The 19,088-nt window shown below is 32.8% G+C and overlaps 1 protein-coding gene across 1 annotated transcript in view; it reads left to right on the forward strand.

The window, feature by feature from the left end:
• Nucleotides 1-19,088, forward strand: part of LOC128158264 (uncharacterized) — a 107,217-nt gene that overhangs the window by 22,352 nt on the left and 65,777 nt on the right. Inside the window, exon 3 of the mRNA XM_052821025.1 lies at nucleotides 5,687-5,938. Within this exon, the coding sequence (XP_052676985.1) occupies nucleotides 5,687-5,938 (252 nt within the window). The remainder of the gene's footprint in view (nucleotides 1-5,686; nucleotides 5,939-19,088) is intronic.

The following is a 19,088-nucleotide window of genomic DNA, read 5'->3' on the forward strand; positions in this document are numbered from 1 at the left end:
TTGTGGAAACATTAGAAGTTGTTCTTTCACAAATAGATTCTTTATGACATTACGTTGTGTCATGACTTTGACCCAAGATCATTTGGACAAGTTTAAGATCATTGTTTAAAAATTCTTAATTCCTGTCTTTGGCATGACTTTTATTGATGGAAATTATTGGAAGGTAAAATTTGATACAAAGCTTGCTCGTGTCAGGTCACATTAAATTAACTGTAAGTTATATTATCATCCCCGCCCGCCCCTGTGAAAATAGCCCACCCCAATGTATTTTATTTCAGGCAAAAAAATCGGGCTCGATATACCAGAAATCGAATTATTTGATAACTGCTTAGCATGTCGATTATCGCATAATTTCATACTAATTATTATCATAAAGATGCAAATACTTTCATGCATTTACCTTTAAATTGAAATAAAATGAAAATTAATGAGTAAAAATTGTTAGAAAAGAATTTAAAATGGTGTACTCGTCTAAGCATTATCAATTTGTAAAAAAAAAGTTGTTATTAATAGAACATGGATGATACAATATATAGCATACATCATTATCTGTTATAGAAAAATACTTGATATGATTTTTTCTTAGCGGGGGGAGGGGTGAGGAGTGTATTCTATGTGAGCTTGCCAGAGTTCCTCTAGTTATTCATTAGTTTTCCTTGAAATCGGAAGTACAGTACCGTCGAGACCCAACCTTACCTCTAACTCAACCCTGGGTTTATTGTTTGGGTTTACTCCGGGTTGACTAGAGGGGGGGGGGGGGGGCAGAGTAAACCTAAAGAGTAAACCCAGAGTAAACCTGAAGTAAACCCAGAGTGGACACAGAGAGTAAACCCCGATCAGAAGTATACCCCTGGAAGCAGACGCTACATGTGTATTCAGAATATATAAGGGGCAGGAATTACGGACTGTAAGATGGTAAGATAAAATACAGGTCTGCTTCACACTTCAGTGTGTAAAGTTGACCCCAAAAACATTTCTCAAATAAACACAAAGTAAACCCCGATGAACCCAAAGTAAACCCCGAGTGGGCCTAAATATTTCAAAAAGTAAACCAGGAGTAAACCCAAAGTAAAGCAAGAACTCAGGGTTTAATTGGGGTGCATCTGGGGTTAAGTTGGGTCTGATCGGTACTGTAGTTCAAATTCTTTGAAATTTTTTCAATAACAAATTAATACAATACAGCATTGTTGTAAAATATATTTTGCAAAATAAAAAGTCTGAAATTCGTTTTTAAATAAGACAATGCAATGCAGAGATGCCAAGCTTTAAAAATAAATTTTTCAGGCAATTTTGATTCCTGTGATCTTAGTTAAGAGAACTTTTAGATTCAGTTATCCCTTTACAAAAACCAATTCGATGCTTTTTAATGCCTTTAATTATTCGGATTATTTTGTAAACTCGTTTTTGATATCGTTTGAATTTTTGTTAATTCTTTCTAAGGATATTTTTTTCTAAATTATTTTTGTTCTGTTCCATACATACTAATGTTGACATTGATGAATTCAGTTATCATAAATTTTATTTACATGCATACTCACCCACAAGTATTATTTACATTAATTTTTCAATATAAGTGTTAATGGTTACTTTGCTTAAAATAACAAACAAACAAAAACAAATAATAATGAGAAGAATAGTAATAATCATATCATAAACTAATCTAAAATATTTTTCCATGTAAACCACAGTCTTAAAAATTGTGCAGCTTTTGATTTTGGATAGTAGCATATTTTTCTGTACGATATTTTATTTTTAAGTGCCTGAGAAATCCAAAACAATTTTGCATCTTATTTTGCATTAAGGATATAAAAATGTACTGTTTAACATATAAAATTATGAAATTTATAACCCTATTATTGTTTGACATAGGAGCTAACCAAGACTGATATTCGAAGCATTAAAACAAACTCTTTCAGTAGTCTTTTGGTATATATGAAGACTTAAATCACTCTAAAGTGTTTGTACTTTATCACAAAAAAGAAAACATGTATTATTATTTCAACGTTTGTCATACAAAAACCACAGCAATCAGAAGTTTTAATTTTAATTTTCTTTAAGTATTTTCCAACAGGAACAATTATATGCAAAATTTGAAATTGTAACCATTTTGCAGAAAAATAACAAGTGGTTTTTCAACAAATTTAAAAAAAAAACATCATGTACTGATATTGTGTATACTCCATATGGCATAAGCTCTGCCTCCTGCTTGCTGATTGAGGTTGGAATAACCTCATTTTTATCAAACAAAAATTAGAAAAGATTATTGAATATTTTTCAGAAGATATGAGAGGTTCAAAAAATAAATATTTACATACGGATTAGGAAGTCTTTTTAAAGAAGACATATCTATCAACCATGATTTCAAATATTTTGAAATAGCTGTTACAATGCAATTGTATTGCATCACACAACTGTCAGCTAGATTGTATGTGTTTTTAAAAAATCCAAAGTCTAAAAGATTACAATCATCATCCAAAAAATATTGCACAACCTTTATTCCCTTTTCATACCAGGATTTTAAAAAAAAACTGGTTTGTTATTCACTTTTATATTAGAGTTATATCACACTGGAATGTAATGAAATTTGTTTTTAAAATGCGGAGAGTAAGTAGAAGATTTCATATAACAGGTCCAAGCAATTAAAACATCTTTCCAAAAGGCGTTATTTTCTTTTAACAAACAATCAAACACAAAACTATCTCCAAATACAATTTCTGTAAAATATCATCTCCTTTGAGAAGAACATAGAAAATATCCATCCATGGTTTATGTGAACAAATTAACCTTTTAATCCATGTACATGTTGAACCAATCCACACAATTTTTGACTTAGATCCATTAATTTTAAGTCCTGAAAAACTGGAATAAAAATTTATCGTTTTTAATGCTCCGACCAAGGAATTTGGTGAACCATGAAGGGCTAACAAAGTGTCGTCTGCATACTGTGATATTTTATGTTCTTTATTATTTACGAAAATGACCCCAATATCATTGTTTTGTTTTGTAAGAATTAAAAGGATTTCTGCACATATAACGAATAAATATGGAGCAACAGGATATCCTTGTATACAACCCCTTTGTATGTCAAATTGTTCTGATAAAAAACCACTTTGTAAAATGCAGGCACGGAAACTTGTGTTTTATCCACTGAATAATATATTCTCCAAAACCAAAATTATTTAAAACTTCATAAATAAACGACCATGACCATGATGAGTCAAAGGCTTTTTCGAAATCAATGAGGACCAAAAGACGTTTAATTTCATGTATCTTATCAGAGCACAAACAAAGCGAGTATTTTAAGGGGCTACAAGTACAATATTGTCATCCTATATATCTTAAAAAGGAGATATCCTTTTTTAAATCACAATTCACAATGAATTCCTGCAAAATTCACACTTTATATCAGATACTAGCGATGTTTTAAAGACTGTTTGGCATAGTTTTTGACCAATCATACTTTTTGTAGAAATATCACGGCTTATGTATGTATTTGGTTACGTTGTAAGTTTTAAGGTATTTTTTAATCATCTGAAAAGATTTACATGTAACACCTTAACACAATATATCTCAATATTCTATTCAATCAAAATCATTATCCCTTAAATCATGTTTATTCTAACATGACGTGGTTGGAAGTCCACGTTAAAAATAACGCGTGTTCTATTTTCACGTCATTAAAAACACAAGGCTTCTTACACGTCAATTAAGGCACGGTAATATTAGACACAATATGGGCGATGTATTTTCCTCAAAGTTTTGATTTCATTGTCGTGGATTCTGTTCTAAGACAGTAAGATAATTTTTCGTCAAGAAGAATGTGCTACGGTTCGCTCCGTGCTGCCCATTCTTCATGATGAAGATTTCTCTTCATATGATCTTACTATTGCTTAAATGCATTGTGCTGTATCTAAGGTAAAATGTTCATGCTATGACGTCATGCCTCAAACTATCTCATGTAATTAGGATATCAGCCCCGTACATATGAATAAAAATCATTCAAACGAGCAAATTTAAATAGCACACAATTATGAATGTTTTTTTCATTTCGTACGGTTGAAATAATATAAAGCTTTTGAGACAGCCCCACAAATGACGTAATTGATCTTGCAACGTTTTTGAAATTGGATTATTGTGATCTTGCGCAATATGATTTAATCCGTTTTCTCAAAGATAAATGTAATTGTCTATTTCTGATAATTTTTTGTATCTAAAGCTGTTTTTCTTAAAGATTAATCACTTAAAATACGAATACTAAAGACTTAAGTAGTGAAGCAACGACATGCACAAAGTTGCAAATATTAAAAATGGTATGAACATAGTTTTTGTTCCCTATGTTTAACAATAAACATACCATTGAAATAGGCAAAGGAAAAATATCCAATATTTTTTCATTTGTTTCATCTTTTGTTATCTTAGACTCAAGAACGAAAAAGAAATCTTAGATAGATCTATACTTCAAATATTGACATATCCACGTTTTTTGGAAGTAACCAGGGCACCTCGAAAAAAAAAACATCATTCTAGGTACATTTATGTGAACTGTAATTCAAAATCCCCGAATACTTTGTATTATTGGCCCTGTATTGAAACACGACAATATGGAGGGGAATATTGAGGCTATTTAAAGAGCATAGTTTGGACCTGAAGAATTATGAACATTAAAACTGATGTGCTGCATTAATATATTTGGTAAAAAGTAAAGTATGCATTGTCTCGATCAAGAAAAAGTTGTTTCAGCACCTGCATATGGACGTATGGAATTTTTGTCTCTTAGTTTATCCGATATGCAAGGGTATGCTCTACATATAAACAGTTTCTAGGACGAGGCAAGCTACCGACAAAGAAGTGAATAAAACAAGATTTGAAGCAATCTCTTTTAAAGGCATCATATTGTAAGTTCTAAAGTCGATACAACGACCTCGTCAGCAAAAACAGTCTTCCGCTAGGCCAAGAGCTAACTGACGATTTTCATACTTATGCCGTTATTAATCATCAAATTGTCTAGTGATTTTTTCCCAATTACGACAAAGAGCACACAGCGAATGTAACCAGTCAGCAGAGAATGTTCATTACTTCATCGCATTTGATAATTCCTATAAATTGTTATGGTCCGTGTTTGCTCTGCAACTGTTTTGTAAATTCCATTTAAAGTTTTTTATTTTGAACACTGTTCGTTATCACCACATTTTATTAAAACAGTTACTTAACTAGGTGTAAAAAATATTACTTTTGAATACACGTCTTCGGAGGTTTTATAATTAATAAAAAAAAAATTCTTGCATAAAACAGAACCAGAGCGTTCTGTTTTCGTTGTGTTGTTAATTGCAACCAGAATTAACTTATTGATAGCTTATGTAATTTACAGTTTACGATATTACAAATCTATGTGTTTCAGTGCTTTATTAAATATAAATCTTCCGCAAAATCCATTGAAAACTATTTTTGCATATAGATAAAATGATATGGAATCTTCGAAAACTAAGTCACGGAAACCTTAATTAAAGCTAGGGGTTGCGTAACAAATAAGTCAAAATTAAATCTGAACGGAAGTATTCGCTAAAATTTGATAAAGCGAAAAATGTCAAATTGGTATATTACACTATACATCTGATACATGTATAAATTAAGCAATACAACTGTTTGAAAATTAATAAATCTATTTAATTGACTTCTTTTTTTTCAGAAAGTAGACAATGTAGATGAAAAAACTCTATGCGATGTACTCACAGACCATAAAGACTTCAAGCTTTCCAATGAACAAAAAAGGGGTTATTTCGAAGTTCGAAATAACATTAATTGCACTCTTAAAAACCGTGCCAACAACGTTAAAGTGGTTATCTATATTGATAATGCGTACATTCAAATCATCGCAGGCAAAGCAGAAAACCATATAAATATCTATATAAACAGTGACGCCTCCGTTAAAAAAGAATGGGTAAGTTGAAAAGAATCATTAATCTGTTATAGTTTGTAAGTTTTGGTAGACTTTAAAGATTTCGATTCTTACTCATGTAGGTAATATTTCTGCATACTATACAATTGATAAAATTTCATATATGGAAAATTTTACGTCTCTTCCATGCACCATAAAATAAGGGAATGTAAACAATTTTTAAGCAGTTAGCGTATACGCTTAACGCTTTTTATCATGTAACCAAAACCCAGAAGCTTCTCGAAAAATCAAAGTACTGAGAGTTAGAAATGCTAGACTGTTTTGGCATATGAATAAGAATGACAAATTATCTCCATTTTAATTAAGTAAAATGAGTGTACAGTTTAATGAAGTTGTGTGTTGTATTGACTTTTGGGTTGGGTAATAAAACGATGTTTTTAAAAACAACGATTTCTTCATTTACAGAACTAGTACTTTGAAAGAAAACATATCTAAAGAAGGAATCTTTTTAGTAGAATATTTATTTAAACTAGATACGATCTCGTTACGAGTAACGAGTACATGTAGGTCTTCCGTTCAATTTTCAAACGATAAGATCAAAATATCAATGACATTTCAGAATTCCCTCTCAACCCCTCCCTTTTAGATAATGTATACGATTGTCAATTTCCTTTATAATACTTAACAAAGTGTTTTGCTTTTTCACATACAGCACCTTAAAGATTTAAGATTTTAGTTCCCTAAAATATCTATTTCTGCCGTCAAAAGGTGTGGCAATAAGTTAAACAAACTGATATTTTTACAATCAACAACTTTGCTTTTATAATTTTTTACAAAATCTTGATCGTTTTTAAGTTAGGTGTAAGAGATTTTACGAGTGTCTTGGCCCCTAAATGAAGGGACCAGTCCCGTTTACTTGAGTTCATTCAAAAGGTTTCACAACTACTAACATTTTTGTTCTTACACCTATCTTAAACTGTTGTTCATTTTGTAGATACAAATGATTGAATATTTTAGGGGGCAGCTTTTAGATCCTTAATGGGGACATTTAATTGGTGTTTCAATTAGTGGAATCGATCAGTATCATCAATACAGACATTTTCTGTTTTACAGTGCTTAAAAAAATATGTCTCCTACTCTAGATATCATGTTTGTTTTAAAGTTATTTGTAATAGAGTTCACGAGTAGCTTGACCCCTAATTTAAGGGGCCAGCCCCTTTTTCATGATGTCTTTGAAAAGGTCTTAAAAATACTAACATTTTTTGTTCTTACACCCATCTAAAATTGTTGATCATTTTTGAGATACAAATGTTAGAATATTTTAGGGGCCAGGCCTCTAGATCCTTAATGGGGATAGACATTTGTGTTTTGATTAATGAAATCGCCAATTATCATCAATGCAGGCATTTTTTCTCTACAATGCTAAACAAAATATGTCTCCTTCTCTAGATATATTACGTCAAAGTTTAAATACTTTGGCCCCTCAAAATCCCCAATTACGTAATAAATGGGCGTGGCATTGATTTTACCTGATGGATAGTATTACGATCAATAACTTTGTTTTTATAATGCATTACAAAATCTTGTTTGTTTTTAAGTTATTTGTAACAGAGTTCACGAGAAGCTTGACCCCTAATTAAAGGGGCCAGTCCCTTTTCCATGATGTCTTTAAAAAGATCTTAAGAATACTAACATTTTTTGTTCTTACACCCATCTAAAATTGTTGATCATTTTTGAGATACAAATGATTTTTAGGAAACATCCATCTAGATCCTTAATGGGGACAGACATTGGTGTTTTGATTAATGAAATCGATTAGAATTATCAATGCAAACATTTTCTCTTCTACAATGATTAACAAAATATGTCTCCTTCTCTAGATATATTGCGTCAAAGTTTAGGTACTTTGGTCCCTCAAAATCCCTAATTACGTAATCAATGGGCGTGGCAATGATTTTACCTGATAGATATTGTTACGATCAACAACTTTGCTTCTATAATGCATTACAAAATCTTTATCGTATTTAAGTTATTTGTAATAGAGTTTACTAGTGTCTTGGCCTCTAATTTAAGGGGCCAGCCCCTATTTCTTGGTTTTGTTAAAAAGAACTTTTAATTCTCTACTTCTTTTATTGTATATGTCTTCAGAAAATATCAACTCATAAAAAGATACAGATCAAAACGTATGAAAATTTTGATTCAAAATTCGTATCCATTTTTCGAGCCCAAGTGAGCTCCTAAACTTTGCTCCACTGGCGTAAAAAAACTGTATTGTGCACAATTTCAAACAATGGTCTACCTATCCTGAAAATGTTATATTCACATCTCTGATAGTCTCTGAGTTTATGTCTGAACAAAATTGGTTCTATAATTTACAAAATCGGCCGTAAATGGGAACCGGAAGTGACGATTTCAAAATTTCAAAAAAGTTTTAAAATTATGAACACTGGCAATCATCTGTGAAAAAATGGTCGAAATCGACCGAATAGTTTTCGAGAAATCGCGTGCACAAAATTCGTGGGGAAAAATAATAATAACTAGACACGATCTCGTTGCGAGCAACGAGGAGGTCTTCCGTCCGATTTTTAGAAGAGGAAATGACCTTGCCTTTTATCTTCATCAACGAAACATCAAGAAATGCAGATGTGATCTAAAAGAGCGATGGATGAAGGATTATACACCCCGTTGGATTCCTAATTTGAAGGACCAGCCCCATTTTATTTCATAATAAATAAGAGATTGTTTGACCTAATAACAGGCCTAATGACCTGTAATAAAAAGAAACCAAAGAAAAAAAAAGAAGGTGTTTCCTTTGTAAACGGAAGACCCTAATAACAATAAGAAAAGAAGGGTGTTCCGCTGAAGACGGAAGACCTTAATAATAAAAGACTGTTTTTGTTTAAATCTTAATTGAAGAGTGTTTCTTGACTTGTACTAAAGTCCAACAACCCTTTTATGTTGAATAGTTTAGTTAGAAAAGAAATAAAAAGGAGAGAAAGTAATAGAGAGAAAGAAAAAATCTTGGCTCCGGCGAGATTAGAACACACAACCTTTGCAGGTGTCTCAAAACATGGCTGACGCGAAATAATTCCCTAATTTGTCTTTGAATTTGGGGCGTTTCCGCCCGGGAGAGGAGCTGAGTTTTGTATGAGATTAAAAACAACGTGTAAGAAGTCTGACTATTCATGTTTGGTAACAGTGCGAGGTCATTTGAAATATTGATGCGTGTTTGTGTCTGGAGGGGGTTGAAAAGACCCGAGCTTGATTTTCGTCTTAAATAAATCGAAAATAAAATTTTGAGGTGTGGATGTCGGATTCGGTTAACAAAAATTAGGGGAAGTCCTAAAACAATGACTGATGCATTTTACCCATGTATTTAAGTGTTGAGATTTTTTCTCGTATCGTTTATTATTATGTTTGAGTGTTTTATTCAGCAGGATTGATAAAATCTTAAATTAGAAATAACGAAATCAGTAACACGTAAATTTATTCAGTAAAAATTTAATGACAGTAATTTCCACAGTTCTTACATTTATAAGTAGTTCACACGCTATCGTAGATACAGACAATTAAATTAGGTTGAAAATAAAAGTTCAAGATGAAAGATCCAGTAAATTAAGGCCTGCAAAACTAAATGATTTTGTGAATAGGAAGGGGGGGGGGGTCGGTGCGTGTACAGTGTGTAAATTTAATTTCCACGTATAGGCAATAAGCGCCGTTAAATCTCAGGAATTTCGTCTTAATTGTTCAATCTGCTGCATATTTGACAGACAATAAAAATGGGGTCAGAGGTTCATTTTCACGAATTTTCATTAGGATAGAGTGAAGGGCTTGGGAGTTAGAATTTTTTTACAGTACATGTCAAACACAACAAATGAAACTCAAATGCCAAAAACTTCATAACTCTGTAAATAATGAACGAATTGGTCTGGTAATTAGTACAGTAATCTAGAATGGTACTTAGTTGAAATTAAAGGTCCAAGATCAAAGATCAAGTAAATACGGGCCCTAAAAACTAAATGATTTTATGAATTGGGAGGGGGGGGGGTCGGTCGGTGACTTCTATATTAAACGTAGAATATTAAATTCTAAATATCACATATTGCAATATGTGATATTAAATAAAATACATATGTTAAAACAATGTATCAGCGTTGTTTGAAAGATGTAACTATTGATTTCTTTTTTACATCTGTTTATTTTTAGGCTCGAACACTCATAAACGGGTGGTCAGTTTTCAAATCTTGTCACAGTCACCTGATCGTGTGTATAGTTACGAGGATAAACTTCGGAGGTTTTTCTAAATCCCAGACAGGCAACAGATTTGTATCAGTAACTATATAGACATGCACAAAAAAGGAAAAAGTACACCATCGTTTATAAAAGTGACTTTTTAGCGTTGACTTCCAATCAGTAAGAAGACAATCATTATTAAACAATGAATTTCAAATTATTTGAATCCATAGACATTGTCCCGTAACTTGAAATAAATACATGTATAATTTTTGGACGCCAATGAACATTTAGCCTCTATCCAATTTACTGCATGTTACCTGTACTTAGTTCTTATGTACTTTAGAGAGAGAGAGAGAGAGAGAGAGAGAGAGAGAGAGAGAGAGAGAGAGAGTTTTTAGGGAAGCAGTATATCAGCAACGTATGTCAATTAACGCATGCATACATGCAACCGTGTATCTTTATATGTGAACAAATACTAATCAGTCCTCCTTTTAAAGCCATGTAGGATAACGTTTGTGCATTGCTAAATGTTGTGTACATACAGTCATTGAGATGGCGGCATTTCTTTGATGCCGGCAAAGCCACCCAGTGAACTCTATTGCGGTCGTACTGCAGGGGCGCTTCGGCGGCATGTCATTGATGCCGGCGATGCGAACTGCTTACAAAAACGAGCTCTATATTTGTACTAAAAAGCTGTTATTATTTTTATTTATGATAACAATAAAACGGAAAACAATCATCATTTTAAAGATAAAATCGTTAAACAAATCAAAATTAGGGAAAAAAAAATAATCGGCACCCGGGGACGCGGACTCTCGCTTCAGAACTTTTCAGCTCAAAATCTCGGGAACGCTTGGATCAATTTTAAAACGAATTTCATATTCTGAAGTGTTTTAAGTGTCTCTATCGAATAAAAACATAAAAAAAAGTCAAATCGAAAAATTAAAAACAGTAAAGTTTTTCATTTCCTTCCGGTGACAACCGGAAGTGACGGTGGACGTTCGGATATGCACAGGGCACTGCGGCCGTTCACTCACTACCTTCTCTAAAAAATTGAAGGTTCTATCGTAAATACGTTTTGAGAAAAATTGTGAACAAGCAAAAACGTAAAATCGTTAATATCTCAGTACCGGAAGTGACGACCAAAAAAAGCCTGTGTACTTTTTTTACAAATTTTGTCATGAATAAGATCTGAAAATTTCATGAAAATTAATTGAAGCATTTTTGAGAAAACGTAACAGAAAAAACCCAATAATAACTAGACGCTTGTTGCGAGCAACAAGAGGTCTTCCGTTTAAAAACATCTTTAAAGGGCTATTGGGATAGGTTTTTTTTTTTCATTTCTCAACACTTTCTCAAATTCCAGTAAGCCTCTTTAAGGATTTCAACAGACATATCTTCATATTGGGAAAAGGCGATGTTACTGTGATTTTTGATAAAATTCAAACAAAAATAAGTCCATTATTTAAGAGACACATTTTGAATCAAAGCACAATTAAGAAAGAAAAAAGAGTCGGCACTCGATGATTGAACCAATGCCGCTTAGAAAAAAGTCTACTACACTAATGTGGATCGATTTTTGAACAAAAATACATATTCTGCATTTATTAAAGCGTCTGCATTTTAATATGGCAGAAAAAGTTAAAAACAAGAACAAATAAAAAAAAATGCTTCTGCTTTCTTCCGGTGTCGACCGGAAGTGACTTCCGGAAGTGACGGCAGATGTTCTGAATAACGAAGTGCACTGCAGCTGAAGAATACAAATCATCACTGGAATTTTGATACAGAGAGAGAAGCTAGGTAGTAAGATTACTGAATTTAAAATCCAATTATATTCCCAAAAATTGACTTACATTGCCTGACATTTACTGTACATTAACTTACCTCACTGTACCTTTCACTGACTACCACTGTACCCCACTATACAGTCCTTCTGAAGCACTGTTCCCTCACTGTTTGGCACTGTACAGAGACCTGACCAGCACTGTACCCCACTGTACCATTGATTTGAAAATTAAAATCTTTCTCAAAATCTTCAGTACGATTTTTTCTTTGATATTCACTTTTCTAATATATGTATAGCATTAACATTAGGTACATGGAGAAGAGTGCATCAGGTCGTTAAATTTATTTAATGTTTTATTATTTACTAATTTTCATCGTTTTTAAATGTTAGGTTACAAAATAATGATATTTTCTCTAAAACATTTTCCCTATCTATATAAAAGATGAAAATCTAAATTTTGCATGCTGAACCTGGTTTTTAAAAAGTGCATGAATTTCATATAATTAATATGTTAATTTTGTAAACTGGCGGTCATAAACATATAAAAACACATCTCCCTCACCAGCAAGGATACAAAACAAAGATTGCAGAACATTAACTGACAAGATTGGAAATATACAGCTCACGTCACCTGTTACAGTGAAAACATTTGAAATGGGCGGGAAAAAATTGACGCGGACGTCTGAGAAAACACTGGATTGAAACTGTTGTTATAAGAAGCGTATTTTCAATCCACCTTAGCATTTTTAACTTGCTATTATAGTTAAAAAAACATTATTTCATCAATAATAGTCATTTTATTTATTCAATAATAATCGGATACCCATCCGAGAGAGATTATACGCAGGGCAAAGCATATTGTCCGATGACTTATCAAAAGTCTGAAACCAAGTGGGGGCGATTTTAAAGCAGGGTTTATTCCCAGGGGAGAATTATTAAATCAAATTCCGATTTAATAAATAAACACATATATTATACTCATATAACAATTTTCGCTAGGCTAATTTATACGGATGTGCACGTTCATTGTTTATCTAGCTATACACTGATTGATTCAAAAGTTTTTTATGGCGTCAGTTACTCAGACCAGTAATGCCCTGTTTTTATTGGGCCAGCAGTTCCCTGTAAATATGGTTTCCTATTTCACACTCTCACAAGAACAAGATAAAAATAATTAAAGACTATGTACACGCATTGTAAATATACTGCTGACACAACGACTTAATGACTCGGGGCCGGCCTCAAATTTTAGCACGAGAGAGAGAGAGAGAGAGAGAGAGAGAGAGAGAGAGAGAGAGAGAGAGAGAGAGAGAGAGAGAGAGATGAGTTATTCAAAAATCGATTCGGTAAAGAAATTGGAATTTTTTTTATCTGCTTCTTTGATGCATCGATTATTTTTCTTTTTGTCTCAAGTTTATCTTTGCCGACTAACACTGTGTGTTGAAAAAATCTGTTAAGTCGGAAAATAAAATAACATACATCTAACAAAAGTAGCATGGTTAATTATCCCCTCTTTTCCCGAATCATCTCGATACCCCAGTGTTATGTCTAAACGATCAGTGTTAAGCAATCGGTTAATAAGATAGGAAATTTATGAATTTTTGACCCCGCTGCTCTATCACTAAACCCGCTTTTGGGTGAACATGTACATGTTTGTAGACTTTTGTAAATACATGTAAATATAAACTTTATAAGACTGATTGTAAATGATTATAATCCCAATCCACCCTGCCGTAACGATTTTTTTTAAATCAAAAGTGAGCTAGATGCTGTCATTAGACAGTAATACCCGCATCATGTGTTTGCCCCTAAATAACACTGTTTTGTACCAGTTTAATTAAAAATGAAGGCTATATGCAAGCTCTGGTAATACAATTAAAATTTATACTTTGCATAACTGAAGGATGAGATCCCTTCCCATATGATAATACACATCGTGACATGAGCAGCACTTTATGTGCAATTTGGGGTAGAACTGTTTGCAGTGAATTTTCAGTTAATCAATAATCTTAACATTTTATGTCATAGAAAGTATAAGTCATAGAAATATAATGGTCTACATACGCGGGGGTGTTAAGGAAGCATATGGAATCTGAGTTACATGTAATTCCGTGAAATCACAAATCTTAGTTATTATGTACATATTCAAATATATAAGCAACAAAACGTAGACAAAAACAAATAAAAAATACTCAAAGACAATTTTTGCCAGAAATTAGTTTGTATTACGTAGATTTACACATTGATGACGTCATGACTAAAAGTTGAATGTCGTGTGAATTTGATCGGAACGCATTGTAAACATATTCAAAATATAACTAATCTAAGAACTCTAATTAAGTATTATAGTGTGATTTAGTGAGAATTGAACATAAGGATGCTGGGGGAGATGTTAGTTTTATCAATCATTCGCTAAAAGGTATGTAAATTTGCTTTTATTTCTCGGCCAGGCTTTCCTCTGTCGTTGTTTACGATATAAAAATCCAACTAGAACAACACTACCCCGTGTATGTTGAACTTGAAATTTTATACGTATCGTTAGTTTGATCAATGCTTAAATTGAAAAGTGCTGCTAGAATCCCATGTTGTGTGTTGTTTAAATGCAATTTGCCGTTTTCCGTGCAAACTTTATAAAAGTTGGGAAGGTTTTACGAGAACCGGATGAATAACTTTTTAATAAGGAAAACCATAGGATTCTAGCAGCGGTTTTGATTAAATTGAGATGTTTTGCCTTCACGTGGTATGTTTATTTTATTTTGGAAACCGCGGGGTAGTGTTGTTCTATCTCATTTTATGTTAAGGAATATACGTAAGCTATTTATAGTTGTCACGTGATAATGCACCAATGTGGCAGTGATGTACTACCCGATTTTATTGCACTGACATCTATTTTAAAGGATAATACTAAGTTTTTGATCTTATTCAAAATAATTACTTAATTTCACGATTTTGAATACAACAGTCAAAATAAGACGGCAAATTGCCCATATGCTTCCTTAACACCCCCGCGTAATTATTACAAACAAAATTAAAAATTAAAATATGCCCCCTCCCCGTGGCGGTTGCCGGTTTTAGATTTGCTTCTGTGTGCCTACATGAACATCATCGTGTGCACAGATTTAGAGAAGGGGTGGGAGTGAGGGGTCCAGACCCCCCCCCCCTCCCCATGAAAATTCATTTATATCAATTGTAAAATTACCAAAAATACACCTTGGACCCCAATGCTCTTACAGACATGTCAACGCTCAAACCCATTGCGCTTCAATGTTAGGTAACATTATTTGGGAGGTAAATATTTAATCAATATTTAATATACTTTATTGTTTATCTCAATAGAAAGTGTACATGTACATCGCAATATGCAGGTGTCCTGCACCACCTTAAAGCTGTTATTTACCTAATAAAATAGTGCAAGTGGATTTGAAGAATAGGTCATAAAAATACATGCATGCTACAGATTAGATGGGTTCACGTGTATATATGCATGGGTGTTGCTAAAACCGCGGAACGGAAAACTGAACGGAAAGCGGAACGGAAGGGAGAACGAAAAATCTTATCTAATGTTATTTACTTCATAGATTTGTTAATCATACTAAAACGATATACTTTATGTACCTTTTTAATTTTTTTGAAAGATTAGCAATATTAGATTATTTATTCAAGAATATTTATTTCCTCAAAATTAACAGTACATGCATTGACCACTATATTCTGTCCCAAAATATCTTCGATTCACTTTTTGCTGTATATTTATATATACCCAAGGGTTCAAGCAATTCTCTTTTAGAAGCATTTAACATTCTCATTATTCTTTCTTTAAAACGTCCTCTCCAGCTTATCAGCTTGTATAAATACACGGCTAAAAATAAAGAAGTCTACGGGGTTTTGCATTTCAACAGACCCGGATGATAGTGTTGAAAAATTGTGCAAGGTCTTTTGAGTGACTTCCAAATGGAGAAAAGATGTCAACATTTTCCATTATCAATCGTCCAAATGTGCTGCATGAATATTTTGGGATCGACAGACTATAGTCCCATGATAGTCCCAATATATAATCGGAAAATCAAACCAGGCAACGTCTAGAGCTCTCTATTCGGATCATATGTATAATTATAGCTTCTGGAATAAACAACTGCTTAATATTGCAAACGTAAACAAAATTGCATTGCTAAAAATACTAGTTTCACAAATTACTAGTTTCACAAATGACCGGGTATTTAAATGTTTACTGTATTTTAATTGTTAATGTCGTCAGTCCTCCGGTTTTTTCTTCTTCTATCTCAATGATACTGTATCGTCTGTATGATAAAAGATCATCTAGAACACCGAAAATTCAATTTTGATGTAAGTATATACATGTACATCATATTTGAAATATAAAAATACTCAAAACACGCATAAAACGCTTTCACGAACTGCGTTCGTTACGCTGACATGCCAGCAATACCATATTAGAAAAATAAGTAAAAATGTATAGCTAATTTGCTCGTTTAATCATGTAAATGTTTCACAATTCGTATACATTTGATTTTTCCGTTTCCGTACTCAACTAAAGCCGAATGAATACAATGCTATAATTGATAGACATTCATATGAATATTAATAAGATAACATCATGTTGATAATCATTCATTAGATATAAATAAAAGATACAAAGTAAATCGTTTCTGGCCAGTCTATACCCTTTTTTAGCGATAAACGTGATGATATTTTCCATTCCGTTCCGCTTTCCGTTCCGTTTTCCGTTCCGCGTTTTAGCAACACCCATACACACATGTCTGTGTTTTCCGTATGCAGAAATGGATTAGTTAAGATCAGCTAAAGGAATTCATTATTGTGTTTTAATTGGATTATCACTATGATGTTGACCAATTTACGTAAGCATAATACATGTAGTAGCAGTAGCACAATATAATGAGATGCCAGCATACATATATATGTTAAATATTCTACTTTCACTTTCTAAATGTGATCTTCCTTTGACAGCATACTGTATCATCATCTTTTAATATTTACATAAGCTTATCATCGTTATCTATCCTATCGCATTTGTAAAGTTTCTGTCATTTTAGTTGCAAAAGTTATTTTTTTCATTTGTCAGACTGCATGCACTATTGAGTTGACCCCATATTGACCCTGTATAAACAATTTCTTATTAAATTTGTGTAGTACATGTAAGTAGGTGTAGACACTTATCATTTTTATATGAGTTATAAGAGGAAGGAAGGAGTATTTCTTTCTTAATGTATTATAATGCATCAAATACAATGTAGGTCATGACCTTATGGGACTGTTCTGACCCCACGAAATAGGAAAATACAAAATATCTTCTAATGTCATTATGATGCATCAAATGGTGCAAAGTACATTAATGGCCCCCAGGTGTTGTCTTTAACCCCCTCCCCCCCCCCCCCCTCCGCCTTTATGAAATAGGAAATGATATGATACACTGTATATTTTGTTAACTTCTGAGATCTGAGATCCTCATCCCTAAACCATATAATTTTTTTTTGCTCTTTGTGTCATTGCGCGTAAAATTGTATGTAGATTATGCACCCTTTGAGACACCCTGACATTTTAGAACTAGAAATAATAATGTATTTTATCTTATTCATATGTTGTACAGTAGTGTTTGATCCATGTGGGTAAATCCTAGCCTATTGATGTCACTGCTTTGTTTAGGAGACTTTACAATTGCCCCAAATAGGCGAATACACATGGAAGTGATGCATATAACATTTTGTTTATAAATCTTAAAATTTGAATTAAGCAATTTCCAAAATGTTAATGTGAATCACGAGAGAAAAAGCAATCAAGAAATGATTTAAAATTTGCTACTGTCCACATGTAAGAATGTATTAAGAAGACTGAATCTTTATAACCAGGTTAGATTGAGGGGGGGGGGGGGGTGAATGTGGAGTATAAACATTTATAATTTGAATCATTTATTGTTATTAATTTTAACTTGTCAATGAATACTACTTATTGATTCCAAGGTAGAAATATGACCTCTGATCATATCTCAATAGATCATTTGTCAATTATGCAAGGTGTAATATAATTTTTTTAAGAATAACATTTTTTACCAGTTTATAAAAGTTTTTAGACACCCAAATTATATTTTGATTTTAATAGATCATTTGACAAGGGAGGGGGGAGGGAGAACAATTTATATTTGAGTTTGTTTGGGAGTGGGGGTTCCAAGTCATATATTTGACAATTTTTAATGTAATTTAAAATAAGACTAAGCCATACTACAGTCATGAACATGAATAGTATAGAACAAAACACAAACTAATACATGTACATGTATATATACATAGAAAGTATTACAAAACAGATGATTGATCTATATCTGGGTTCTTAAATTGAATCATATATCATGTACATATTATATTATTGTTTATTTGTTCAAGGCATTTAAGATGGTGTGTAGGTCATGATCCCAAGTGCTCTTCCTGAAATCATTAAAAATCATAAAAACCATTGAGATCCCCACTTTAATCCAAAGATATTATTCCTGCTTAGGTCATGCAGGCGCATCAGATCATTATGGCATGTAAGTCATGACCCTAAGGGGTCATCCTGACCCCGTTAGAATCAGAAATTGTCAATTATCTTTAAATTATTGATGTTTGATGATCCTATCTCTATTTAATCTTTATTATGAAGTCTCCCGAATGAAATTTGGAGACTTATTGTTTTTGTACGGTTCTTAATACATGTATTATTATTCTTCATCTTCTTTTTCTTCTTTCCTGCTCTGAACTTGTTTCTCAGAGATGGCTGAAATTGGACAAAACTCTAGGATATGATAGGCCTGCATATCTAGTTGTGCACCCTGGTTTGATTTTTCTCATTTTGGGTTAGACAACCACTTTTTGGGGGAGGGGGTGTCAAAAGGGTGTGGGGTCTAACAATTGAACCTTGTAGGGAGAATCGTAGACTCTATTGTTAATGGTAACTTGAAAACAGACAAAGATAATAATATAGGGTTTTCATAATCATATATTTGCTGTTACTGGCAATATATAGGATTTATTAGATCTGACCCCTGGGGTCATCCCCACCCCCAGGAATTTGAAATTACCATTTATCTCAGAAACTGTTATAATCATGACCCCTTAACCATATATATATTTATGTTTCTGATGTCAAGGAGCATCAAAT

This window comes from Crassostrea angulata, chromosome 8, assembly GCF_025612915.1.
Source record: "Crassostrea angulata isolate pt1a10 chromosome 8, ASM2561291v2, whole genome shotgun sequence".
NCBI classification, from domain to species: Eukaryota; Metazoa; Mollusca; class Bivalvia; order Ostreida; family Ostreidae; genus Magallana; species Magallana angulata.